This window comes from Lates calcarifer, linkage group LG7_1 (genome assembly GCF_001640805.2).
Source record: "Lates calcarifer isolate ASB-BC8 linkage group LG7_1, TLL_Latcal_v3, whole genome shotgun sequence".
NCBI lineage: Eukaryota > Metazoa > Chordata > Actinopteri > Centropomidae > Lates > Lates calcarifer.
Window position 1 is genome coordinate 1,672,761 of NC_066839.1, and position 13,524 is coordinate 1,686,284.

General features: G+C 39.8%; 1 protein-coding gene across 4 annotated transcripts in view; it reads left to right on the forward strand.

Annotated features, from left to right (window-relative positions):
* Positions 1-1,175: 1,175 nt before the first annotated feature.
* Positions 1,176-13,524, forward strand: part of col12a1b (collagen, type XII, alpha 1b) — a 105,635-nt gene continuing 93,286 nt past the window's right edge. For 2 of the 4 annotated variants that reach the window (XM_018674645.2, XM_018674647.2), the window contains exons 1-8: positions 1,180-1,450; positions 2,175-2,286; positions 5,797-5,913; positions 7,993-8,136; positions 10,181-10,234; positions 11,183-11,446; positions 11,571-11,735; positions 13,268-13,441. In XM_018674645.2, coding sequence (XP_018530161.1) covers positions 2,211-2,286; positions 5,797-5,913; positions 7,993-8,136; positions 10,181-10,234; positions 11,183-11,446; positions 11,571-11,735; positions 13,268-13,441 — 994 coding nt within the window. In that variant the 5' untranslated portion in view covers positions 1,180-1,450; positions 2,175-2,210. Of the gene's footprint in view, positions 1,451-2,174; positions 2,287-5,796; positions 5,914-7,992; positions 8,137-10,180; positions 10,235-11,182; positions 11,447-11,570; positions 11,736-13,267; positions 13,442-13,524 lie in introns of all 4 variants that reach the window. The other 2 variants (XM_018674648.2, XM_018674649.2) reach the window with 2 other exon arrangements.

Consider the following 13,524-nt stretch of genomic DNA (forward strand, 5'->3'; position numbering starts at 1 on the left):
AGATTTTGGGGAGCTACACCAAATTTTTGATAAACTCAACAAATCTTGTGGAATCACAAATTAGGAAGGTGCTCTGTGAATTTTGGGGATTTAAAGCTGCTACAACTCCTTTATTATGACCATAACTAACGTTCTGGAGTTGCTTTGACACATTTGATGGCACTAACAGAAACTGTGCGATTAAATACCAATAAATGTTGAGCATAAGTATTTCTGGATTTTGACAGCTAGCTTATTCTGAGGATGCTTTATTAAAGTTGGAGATTTATGTTGCTACATTTGGCTTTGTGGCAAAAAAATTGTGTTTTGACAATTTTGGCAGCAACACATCAATCACACAAACTGTAGGATTCTGAGTAAATATTGGAGGCATCATACACAAGGTTCTGGTGCTCATACAAATTTTTGATTTTGATTTTGTGATGTGCTTTAACAAACCTTAGATCATGACAACACTATAAGAAGTTTCAGGATTAAGACGATTAAATAGTTTTGGTGTTACTGGGACAAATCTGGGGACACTAACACAACTTGTGCGATTGTGAAAAAGGAATATTGTATGTTGTGTATTATATGTACTTATGTAATTTCAGCTTATCACAGCAAACACATTTTGTGGTACTGTGGGGTGTGGGGGAGTTACAACAGACTTTGGAACTGGAGGAATATGGCAAATAAATGACAATGACAAAAGAACAGTGTTGGAGTGCAGCATACAATATAATATCTTTACTGTTAATATGTCCAGTTTCTGTAGGACTGAACACTGTATGACAACAGTATTTTATTCGTTATAGGGAAGCAGTGAAGTGAAAGACTTGACTTTGATGAAGTCCTGCTGAGGACCCCAGAAACTTCTGTTCCGTCTCTGAAAACCGGAATGATGCGTATAAAAGGCAAAGACTGAGTTGGGGTTTCGTTTACTGGACTGTGTAATATTTTCCCATTGATTCACGAAATGAAAAAGGGGCTAAAACCCTCTGACAGTTTCCCTCCACTGATCCCCCTCTTCCCGAAAAGCAGATCTGCGCCGCTGTCTCCTTGCGGCCGAGACGCACAGAAGCCCTCCATCACCGGAAAGGAATGCAGAAAACTATGTAAAAGTTTCCGAGTGTGTGTGTTCGTGCGTGCGTCTGTGTGTGTCTCCCAGCACTTTCAGAGGTTACACATCATTTTTTGGCCCGGCTGGATGTCGTAAGAGCTCGCGGCGGGGCAGGCAGAGCTGGGAGCAGCCCCCCTGTTAAGTAGCAGATTGTGTGGAGAGTCTTCCCACTTGGAAAGAGGCTCGCCGACGCGTCTGGGAACCAAAAACCCGCTGAGCGCTGTGACTTCAACACCGGACCACCTCACTCTCCCTTTCTCAGGCTGGGGGTCTACAACAGAGATTTAACCTTTTTTATTTTTGAATTTTTTGCACCAAACCAAAGAATTCCTACAGTCTCCTCTATAGGTCAGTGATGCATGATTTTTGACTTTTTGCACTTTCAGGTGAATTATTTGAGCTCCAGGCGACATCATGACACATAGTTCATTTGATTCATTTGAAGCCTGTGGTATTTCTACACTTAGTTATATTTAATATCCCCGTGACAAGCACATTTTACTCGGAATATTCACAGAAACGCGTGGACTATTTCTTGTATTCCGGTGCGTAATTGCGCACGGCGCCAGGAGTTGATGCTCGCTTATTCTGATGTGTGGAAAGACTTTGTCTCTGCTAGAGAGGGTGAATCTCATCAGCCCAAGTAGTAGATACTGGATTGGAGCCTTTGAAGTGTAAATGCACTAGAATTTCATCTTTCATAAAAGGCGCAGAGAGATGTTGTGCGCCTTTATTCCAACTCGTTTTTCGTTTTCTCTTAAGTTTACTCTGCTTCATTGTTACAAGTTGTTGATTTCTGGACTTGATTCATTCATATATATATATATAAAGTCTGTCATGTATTTGTTTGGCTGCATGTGGAACAGTTAATGGAGCATTGAATTGAATTGTGGAAGTTTGACTGGTTAAACATTTTAAGCAGCTAATTGACAATAGATTTGATTTGCAGTAGATTGTTCCTGTAGCTGTTGAAGGAGCCTCAAGCTTCATATTCATAAAGTTCTGGTGAAGCCCTGAGGCTTCTGCTGCTCTGATGTTGAAGGTCTAACCGCCTCCTTTGTTCCTCTCGCAGCTTCATTCATGTGCTGCTGAGCCAAAGGAGCTGAAGATGAAGAGCAGGCTGTCTCTGGTGGCGGCTGCCCTCCTGGCACTGCTGCTGTCCTCCTCTCAGGCCCAGAACCAAGGTAAAGCCGCTCCTCCTCCTTCTCTTCCTCCTCCTCCTGCTCTTCTTCCTCCTCCTCCTCTCAGTATGATCCAACACATCTGACTTCAACTCCTCTCACCTCTGCCTTTCCTCTGTCTGCAATGTGTAGCTGCATACCTATCTGAATAAAAAAAAATCACGTAGTAAAAGCAAATGTGTGTGTTGGTGAATTGATTTGTTTGAACTGATTTGCCTTTTCAGCCTCGGTTTAATCTTTGATTGATTATGTTTTTTCACTTCATTAATTCCAGTTTCCATCAGGAATTCCAAGATTCCCTCTTGAAGAGAGAAAAAAACTGTCTCAGCTGCAAATATCTGGTTTGAATTTATGGATAGGAGCTTTTTGTCCAAACCAGTAGCATTTTTTAAAGTGGTTTAAGACGTGAACGCAACTTGCTCACAGCAGTGATGTAGCTGAGACATAAAAGTACAATGAAATATGGCCTCCAGACAGAGTGAGGCACTGCTGTGAAGAAAAATGAGTTATAGTTTTAGAAAAGGTTCATTACTTTTGCTTTTACTTTGTATTTATGCTCTTTTAATACCAATAATTACCTCTGTTAGTCTTGGAAGACAGTAAACTATCTAAAAATGATCTTTAAGAGAAAAAAAAGTAGAATAAAATTAGAATAAAAGTATTTTAGTCGCTGCTGCATCCCATGTGAGGCTGTAGAACTGCTGATGAATGTCCCCCTGTAGGTTAAGTGGGGAATCTTTTCATCCTCAAATATGTAGTTTGATCATTCTTACACCAGGAGGGGCCCTTGCTCAAAATCTCCTGACTATCACTGTAGCCTACATTTCTCTGGTTTCAAAAAAAGAAAAAGAAAAAGAAAAAACCCAGACGGCACGTGGCCAAGTTTCCTCCCTACGTCTTTTCTCCTGATGGAACGGAAAGACAAAATATGAGTTTCACATTATTTTCCAGAGGTTTTAGAGGTTAGGACAGGAGAAAATCTGCTCCTCTGTGCCTCTGGATTTTCTCTCAGAATAAAGTAAAAAAAAAAGAAAAAGAAAAAAGTGCTCACAGGGGGAGAATCCTCCTCTTCCCTCCTCTCTGACCTCCAATGACCCAGTTTAATGTCCCAGCAGGCGTCCTCTCTGCCTTTCCAGGGGTCACAGCATCGTAACAGGGTCGTATATATTCTGCTGTGTGCAATAGTTTTGACGTGTTGGGGCCGAAGTTAAAGGCTCAAACACCTTGACGATAAAAAGAAGTGGAAGACCTCTACTCTAAACTGTCACTTTTGAGGTGTAAAGCCTGGATGTGAGTGTGTGTGTGTGTGTGTGTTCCTCTGGATTAAGAGCTGGAGTTTTCTGGGTAGTTTTGGCTATAATATTTGGAAAACATTTGGAAACAGAAGCAGCAGCCCCGCGGCCCTTGATTTGATTCACCAGGTTGGTGGTTCCTCCATTTTTGACGTCCTGTAACTCCTCCCAGTCAAGCCTTGACCCTGAGTCTTGGCTTCACGACAATATTTTACAATGATATTCTTCACTCCTGCACTAACAAGATAAACTGGTTGGTGGTTTAGAAAACAGACTCTGTAATCTCTAAACTCTAGCTAGATTTCTGCGGTATGATTTACATTCTGGTTGTTTTTTTATTTTTTATTTCTTTTAGCCATCTTACCTGCGTCGATTGTATCACTGCAGTTTTTCAAGAGAATCTGTGCAGCTGCAACATTTTAGCTCAGCTCATTTCTAGCTCAGATTACCTGCTGCAGACATGTGACGATAACTTTCCTCCAGCATGAAAAGATTAAGAATTGGACGCACGGTTTCCACCTGTTTGTTACATGAAGAGGTTAGACGATGTTTCAGCTTAGGAAATCAGAAGTGTTTGGTTTGAAAGAAAAGTCTCTAAAACATCCAGTCCAGGAATTATCAACCATTATAAACCTGTATTCTATATTATTCTGAAATAAATGTATAGAAGAGTGAAAAAGAAATGTACCCTCTCCTACACGCTACTAAGTTAACCTCTTAAAATCTCTACTTCTAGCAAGTCTAACCAATAAGGCAGCGTTTTAAAAATTGGTGCGGTATAGCAAGCTAGATTATCAGGTAGGCGACACTGTATTTACATTAGTCTGTGATCTAGTTCTCCACTCCAACCTGAAGAATATCACTCTAAAATATTTTTAAAGAAATAATCTCTGGTCCCTCGTGTACATGGAAACTTTTTGTCCATCACTCCAAGTTGTTAAAAACAACTTTTCATGTACACATGCATGATCGTCCATGTCCGTGATCACGATTCGACACTTTAATCTTTGTGCACTTTTTACCTTGTTTGTTGGTTAACGTCACAAAAACCAGTGGTTCTTAAACTACAGACCAGATCCTGAGAGGATTCCCAGAGTTGCTAAAAGTTGGATCTGGAGCTAAAATAGTTTAAAAACCTCTGGTTCACAGTTTTGGGAAACATCAGCAGTAAAAAGATTTACACGTGTCCTAACCGACACTGTGTATTCTTTTATGAGGTTTGCAATGGAGACGACGACAGCGATCGATCAGCTCTTTATCCATTGTATAATCAATACTGGAGAGTTTTATCAGATTTGTGTGTTTAGTTGTTTGTCAATTCAACATCATGAGTTGGATTGAGGTCATGGACACTCTGCTGGATGTCAGCTGGTCCATGTTGTAGTTTGTTGACACGGTGGGAAACTTTTCATTTGTGGCTGGTGATTTGAAAAATAAATGCACCTCTACCACTACATCACCAGCCAATGAGATTTTTGGATTCGTAGCCACCAAAAATATTTTGTATATTTGTCAGAGTGGCCTGTGAAGCAAAGAAAGGCCCAAACTGTTTTTGTGAGAGACTACATATCTAAACCACTACTGAATACTTGATGTTCAAACTTTAACACCACTGAGTTTGTAGCACTGAAATCTGTAACTTTCAAAAAAAAAAAAAAATAAATAAAAAAATCCTTGATAACTCATTCAATTTGCCTTATCTAATTCTGGCTATTTTATTTTTGACTTGACTTTTTTAGATCTGAAAATGACCAGTTGCATTTAAGCAATTTCATTTCAGAATACTGGACATCTGACTTCAGTCTGACCTTGAGTTCAGAAAAATGTTTTTCAGTGATATGAATCCAGTGGTCTTCAGTGGTGATTCCGACTAAATACCAATTGGTTTTTATCTTCCTGCCTTGTTTGTTTTTCTTTCCTAAATGTTCTAAACTGTAGGAAGGTAGTGTTGTGTTGTTTCGTTGTGTTTGTTGTCTCACTGTGTTGCTTGAGTTGTTGACTGTGGCCACTGGCCATACAAGCTCAAACGACGGTCATTTTTTCTCCCTCTGAAATGGCCTCCCTCACATCTGTAGTCTTGTGTTGTTTGCTCCAACAGTGAACTTGTCTTACTTCACCCTGGAAGTGTTGACTGTTGGGAAAATCCTTTTATGTTCCACATTACAATACATTCACATGCTAAAGCTGCAGGATTAACTGTGTTGATGTTTTCTCTTCACAGTCGACCCTCCGTCAGATTTGAGGTTTAAGATTTTAAATGAGAACACAGTACAAATGATCTGGAACAGACCACAGTCGAGGATACAGGGCTACAGAATACAAGTGACTTCAGACACAGGTGGGTGCTCATTAAACCTGCGAGTTCTGTCCTGCCGAGCCCATAACATTACAAGTGTCATAAACTCTCTCCAACATCACTCTGCCTGGCAAGACCTGACACTCCCCGCAATTATCTGAAGATGTCTGCAGGCACATGTCGGGCTCTGGGAGCTCTAATGAGAAACCTGAGGGGTTAAAAGTAAAAAACATTATGTATAGATGAGAGTAACTGACAGCTGGCTGTGCTGACATTCACCAATGCTGCAGTGGAACATTCATTTAACAGCTGAGATGTTAGCTTGCATATTCACAAGCACATATAAATATGCAAGTTAATGCAAAGATGACAGTAACACATAATAACGGTGAGTTATTATTATTACTATTATGTAGTTAACAGACATTAACTACTATACATTAACAAACATTGCAGCTTGCATATTTACACTTCTTAACTACCAGGGAAGTATTCATAGCTAAAAGAACCAGAATCAGAATCAGACTTTATTGCCAAGTAGGTTTGCACATAAGAGTAAGAACTATATTTACAAGGAACATAAATATAATTAAAATGTAAAGTGTAAAGTGCAAATGTTTGAAGGTGGCAGTGATTGTCTGGATGTTTGTTAATGTAATGTGTAGTGGGGGGGATTATAGTCTCTGTCCAGTTGCAGACGGGAAGCAACTGTTCTTGTGGTGTGAGGTCTTGGTTTTGATGGAGTGTCCTGAAGAGTTTGTGACCAGGATGAGAGGGATCGGCCTGAAACTGAAACTGAACTAGCTAACTAACAGAACTAATGTAACTTGCTCATTTATAATTACCAATCAGGACTGTTTTGTTCATAAGCCACTGGGTGTAAATGTTGCGCACAATTTGTTCATTAACTGCCAGAGCTAACATTAGCTTGCATATGTTAAGTCATTAACTACTGGGTGTAACTACTCCGTACTGTAAGTCTACAGAACTAGTTAACTGGCAGAACTAACATTAGCTTTCATATTTACATTTAACAACCACCAGATGTAGCCAAACTAGCTAGCTAACTGACAGAACTAACATTAGCTTGCATATTTAAATGTATTAACTGCCAGGTATAACTACTGCCTGCAGTTAGAATTAATTAACTGACAGAACTAATGTTTGTTTGTAAATGCACACTCAGTAACTCACAGGTGTAACGGTTACATGTTCAAAGCTAAATGAACTAGCTAACTGACAAAATAGGGTTAGCTTAGATTGAAGAGTAAAGGGGGTAATATACATTTGATTAAAATGCTGTTTAATAATGCTGTGAACTGGGAATGAATTTACAGTATCCAAAAACCACAATACACCTTGACTGATCCAGGCTAACTGTTTCCCTCTACTTCCAGTCTTTATGCTAAGCTAAGCTAACCTAATCTTGACTCCAGCTTAATTCTTTAAGTAGAGACACATTTATGTTGATCATTTTTGATCTGTGTCCCAGAAAGAAAACAGTTTCTTTAATGTCTGATTACTTATTTTGTAACATAATGAAAACTATGGGGGGACAGGAAAATTACCTCATTTTCAAAACTTGTCAGGGTTTTGTTAAAAGATAACTGGTTTTTACACTGCAAAAGTAATTTCATATCTTCCTATTAAATCAATTTAAGTTACTTTAAAGCAAGAAAGAACATCTTTGATTATCACATTGAGTTCAAGTGAAGGCATAAAGTGTTATTTAAAGGGCTTTGTAAACATTAAATGGATATTTTCACATAAATAATCCTAAACAGGAATTGGAAATCTAGTGGAGTCAATACATCACTTCATGAATAAATCCCTTATGAAAACCTGACTATTTGAAGCTAAAACATTTGAAATAAATGATTATTATAGACTTAATGGGAGATTTGAGAGTATTTAAGGGTTAAAATTATGTGCTTTGATTCATAGTAATGCGGAAAGTTTTCATTAAATTGAATCATACTGTTGTGTGTTTACACGGCTCTTCCAGTCCCCAGGTCAATAGTCGGAATCAGGTTTTTCTGAAGCCCTGTTTTGACTCTTGGAGAAATGAAGTAATGCAATAGTTTCCTAATGGCTTCCCTCTGACTTTGTGCATTCTTGTAGAAGAACCAACAAAAGAATTTACTCTGCCTCCATCTGCGACTAAGACCTCCATCTCAGACCTGAGTCCAGATGTGGATTATGTCGTAACGATATCTGCGTACTCAGGATCAGAGGAGAGTCTGCCCATCTCCGGACAGATCACACGTGAGTCACCATGTCCCTCTGTGTGTGTGTGTGTGTGTGTGTGTGTGTGTGTGTGTAAATTAGCACCAGACATTCAACCAAATCCAAGTAAAGTTTGTCTACAGCTGGTCAGTTTTGGCAGGAAGTCACTGTGATGACAATCCTCTTCGGTCTAAAACCCAAACTGGACAGTAAAACACCTACAGACCTCATACGGTGAGTGGACAAAATAACAGGAACACCTGGCGATGTAGTGTTGTCCACTTAAAACAACATCTCCAACAGTCTCAATGTAGAGATGAGTTTCTGTTATTTTGTCTGCCCTCTGCACTTTTTACTTGTCAGAATTTTGGGTTTGCATTGCAGCTCAGGTTCGTAGTTAATAGTCATACTGTAGCTTTTGATCATATAATCTTCATTGGCAGATGGAGTTTGCAAACTTGTTATGGAATTGTGGAATTGCACTTTAAGCAGTTTTGTCCACTTTGAAATTTGGTTTTGTAATTTCATTCTAGACCTTGGAAATTCAACAAAATAGTTTTGTTTTCAAAAAAGTTTGAAAACTGTTCACTGAAAGCCTGACAGGGCAGATTTCAGTAGTTCTGCAGTAGGGAGACAGTCAGGACAAAACCCAGCTGTTAAGTGTTTCCTGTAGTCTGAAACTATGTGAGGACAAAAATCAGTGTTTTAGATTTAACCAGAAAATTTTAATCAAATTTAAAGAAAGAAATCATCAGATGTCTTTTATATTTTATGTTGACCAAAAAAGGATTATTGGGATTTTAAATCACATGGATGAAACGTCTTCAGAGTAAAAATTTTAATCCATGACAACTGGGTAAACTCTACCTGCTGATGAAGATTATGTAAAAGCTCCAGAAAAGCTGCTAAATGGTCTTAGTGGCGAGATTGTTTTTTCAACTGCTGTCTCCAAAGTGAACCTCACTATTTAAAGCAGCTGGTGAATATCTGAATGATTTTTTGTCAAGATAAAATAAGATAGACAGAACTTTATTGTCCACAATGCGGAAAATAGTCCTTGGCTTCAGACTGCGTAAATTCAAAAGTAAAAACAGTACAATTGAAAACACATGAGCAACAAGACATTTGAAAAGGTGAAAAATATAGAAGTGGTCAGGTGCTCTGCTAAGTGAAGTGGTTCCCAAACCTTCAGACCTGGATCTGTCAATAGGTTTCAAGATAAACATGATGGGTCATAAGATAATCAAAGGCATGAGAAACTAAAACTGATACACAACTTAGTTTAGTTTTTCTTACTTTTTTCAAAAAAATTCTTGAGGAAAATTGGATGTTTTAACCTCTCTTGAACCTCAAAAAACTTTCAAATTAAGAAAAATTACTCCAGTTGAACTGTTCATAATTCACGTCGACAAGGTATGTGATGAGGGGTCACAAGAAGACATTGCCTCATTTGAAATGGTTACGAGCCAAAAGGGTTGGGAAACTGATTTAGACTGTGAAAGAGGCACAAAGAGGCGCAGAGCAGTCAGTCTTCCTACTGTGGATAACATAAGGTTGCAGTACGTTAAAAGACACAGAAGTGCAGTAAAAGTTAGTCTCATTTGACATTACATATGGATCACTGGGTGAGTAGTGACCCAGATTTCCAGCACTGAGTGAGGTCTTCACTAATGTCATGGCAGCAGCTTGATGGGGACGCCCGCTTGGCACTGCCTCATATACTGATGATCCGAGAAACCCTCCGAGCTCCGGAGATTTCCTGGAAATCTGTCAGAAACGATGACATCAACCCGTTAGTTTCGCCATTTGGGAGCTTGTTTTGCACGTTTTGCACGTTCCTTGTGTCTATGAGGAGGAAACTGTGATCAAGAAACCCTCAGATGAGAGGATAAATCTCATGTATGGAAACAAAAGAGTTCTGTTCCAATTCCAGAAGTCTGCTATTTGTTGAAGAAAAGCAGTGACAGTTGCTGACAGAAAATGGTTCCTAACATGACATTCTGTGAGGATTTAGATTTTTTTGAGGACACCTTCAACAGAACAGATACTTTCATAATCACACAATTGCTTTATTGTCTTTCAGTTGAGTCTACAGGCAGAGGACCATCCAGGAAGCCAGACTCTTCAGATTCAATCAGTAAGTCATTTTGTTCATTTATTTTAAAACTTAATTAAAAGTTTGAAGGTTTCATATTCTTCCCGTTCAGCTCGCCGCTGTACCTCCCCGACTTTTCCACTTTTTGTTCTCGAGTTTTCTCCTTCACTGATGGGCGATGTCCCTAAGCCTGAGCTCAGCAGCGAAGGGAGGCTCCTACCACACAACACCCCATTGTATAGCAATAATCAAAATTAGGCCCCCATAAATCTCTGAAGTATTCGGTCATCGGTTTGGTCCCCTGCCGGCCAATTATGCCAGTGTGAAGGAAGCTGCACATTCTCACAGGGGGGCTTGTAGGTGGGGCCGGAGGCTGCTGGTGTAGCTGGGGAGCAGGCTGAGAGGAGCCCAGCCCTGAAGTGCTGAGAGAAGTGGAAACCATTACAGATGCTGATTTACAAGAGCGCTGCTGCTGCTGCCCTGGCCCCGTTCTGCAAATGATGACGAGCTTGTGCTGATTTTTCCTTCTTTTCATGAGAGGAAAGTCACGAGGAAACTCCCAGAAAGCAGGGCAGAGCAGAGAGTCCGCCACTCGTACCTATAACAGAACAAACGAGTTTGATTCAAGTTCCAGTGTGTCCGAATAGTAGTTTAAAGATTCTCACACAACCAGAAATAATCAATAATGGACTTTAAACACTCTGAGTGGATTTTGGAAAACTGGTCAAACGTTCATCTTGAGTAATTTTATCAAATAAAACATAATAAACATTGAGCATGTACAGTTCAAACCTCAGTTCTGCAGCCCATTGATTAGTTCTGCTGATGAGGAGTTTGACATTCATTGGTTGTGTTTATTGTTATTGTTGGTTGTTATTTTATATTTTAGACATGGGTATATTTGCAATGTGAATTTAACCTTTTCTTCTTCCTCTCTCTCTACTTCTTATCCTCTTCCCCACTCCCTTTCACTCCTAACCTTTTTCCCAGAATGCTCTTCGAGTGCCATCGCAGATGTGGTGTTTTTGGTGGATGGCTCGTGGAGCGTTGGCAGGCCGAACTTCAAATTCATCCGCAACTTCATCTCAGCGGCGGCCGGAGCCTTTCAGATCGGGGAGGACAAAACCCGTGTGGGGGTGGTGCAGTACAGCAGCGACACCAGAACTGAGTTCAACCTGAGAGACCATACGACACGACCGGCGCTGCTGCGGGCCATCGGCTCACTGCCCTACAAAGGAGGAGACACCATGACAGGTACACTGTTGTCATTTAATTTGTAGTTTTTGGTTTCAAGTTTTTAATCATCTACGTTTTCTACAAGTGGAACATCAAGTGAAGATCTAAGAATCTGAAAAACCTGTCTGTCTTGTTGCTCTAGGCGATGCCCTCAACTACGTCCTGAAAACCACTTTCACTGAGGTGGCCGGTGCCAGGAAGGGTTTTCCCAAAGTGCTGGTGATCATCACAGATGGCAAATCTGAGGATTCAGTGGAGAACTACGCCAGGCAGCTCAGGAGCAGGGGGGTGGAGATCTTTGTCCTCGGTATGTAGCCAGAACAAGTTTATTACATTCCACATCTTACATTTTCCATCCGTATTTAATGCTTTTAACTGCTGTTCATAACAAAAGCAACCTGTGATGACATAATAATGGACCGAGGTTAAATTCCTACATCATTAACATTACAAGCGAGTGATAGCAAGTTTTACGTATGTTTATGCTTGGGCTTCACTGTCAGACTTTCCACATACTTAGGATGGAGAAACAGAAGAAGGCTGTTGCTATGGTGTTAAAAGTGGGCTGGTGGTTAAATAATAATAACAGCTCATCTTTTACAGTCGCTGAAAATGGGTCACTGATAGAAAATTGCTGTGCAAGACATAAAATATACCAAGTTTTGCAGGAGAAGCTGGTAAAATGCACGAGTAGCACTGTAAATATCCACTTCTCCTAAAAAAAATAAACATACCTCTGATCAGCTCAGCCATCCAGGCTTTAAGAGGGTTTTAACAGGAAGAGGAAAATGAGGTTTTTTCAAACCACACAAGAGCTTGGCTTCCAGTCAGCTGAAGTTTAAGCTACTTTTTGACCAACGTTTGTGTAGAGAATTGTCTGTAAGTCAAGAGTAATATTTGAATAGTTCAGGGAAATACTTTGTGCTTGGTGCAATGATTAATATTTCATGTCAGCAAGTCAGAAAAGATGATATACGTCTAAGATCTGTTGAGATCTACTCTAAAAGAAATACTGAAATATAGTCACTTCGCACCACTGTGAAAACATACATGCAAAAAAGGAAAGGGAACAATATCAGTAATCCTTTATGATCGTATGTCATGCACAAATCTCACAGAAGAATCTCAATCTGCAAAGTACCCAGTGACTGTCATCTGTCAGATGAATGTAGTCGTGTAAAATGTTAAATATTTCCCCTTCAAAGCAGCAGAAAAGTAGTCACCAAAAATGGAAGTACTCGAGTAAATTACATTACTTTCCATCTCTGCTGGTCAGAAAGTTCACAGAGTACCACTTAGTTGAACTCTGAATGAACTATATTCTGTGAAGGCTTAAAGCTTCTCCAACAGTGTCAACGTGTTACAGAAGAATATGAGACTGTAAAACTCACCAGTTTTAAAATGGACTTTGACCAGTTTCATATTTACTGCCCATGTAGTCACACTTTCCAGCCGGTGTAGAATTAAAAAGTTGAGGCTTGGCCTTTTTTTGTTGTTGTTGTTGATTGGTGATGATTCCAGCTGGAGAAGTTTTAATGCGCTAACTTGGAAAACCAATGTTTCACTTCACGTCTTTATAGATTGCTCATTTCATCCAGTTTTTACAGAGGTGGAGCAAAAACACTCGTTACCTCTGACACAGTAATTCTCAGATGATGCCACTGATTTTATTAGGATGGCTGTGAATTCAGTGGTGCTACCTCTTAGCTATGGGAAAAGGTCCCCAAATTTGGAAGGCAATGAGAGTCACAACAGTCATATAGACCTTTTCCCCTGTTTTCAGAAAGTGTCATATTCTCTGCATATAGATCACCTTTGATTTGTCTTGGTCCATTTTAGGTATCCAACAGGCAGATGAAGCTGAGATGAAGCTAATTGCCTCCACCCCTCACAGAGGCCACATCTACAATGTCGCCAACTTCGACATGATCAAGAATGTGCAGAAAGAGCTTATTACTCAGATGTGCGCCAGTGTCGACGATCAACTCAACTCACTTGTCAGTGGAGAAGAAGGTGAGATGTGGTACAAACTACTTTTATATCTGGTCTGGGTTTAAAGTGCGTAATAAGTAAATCAGCTCATTCAATAATTCTGA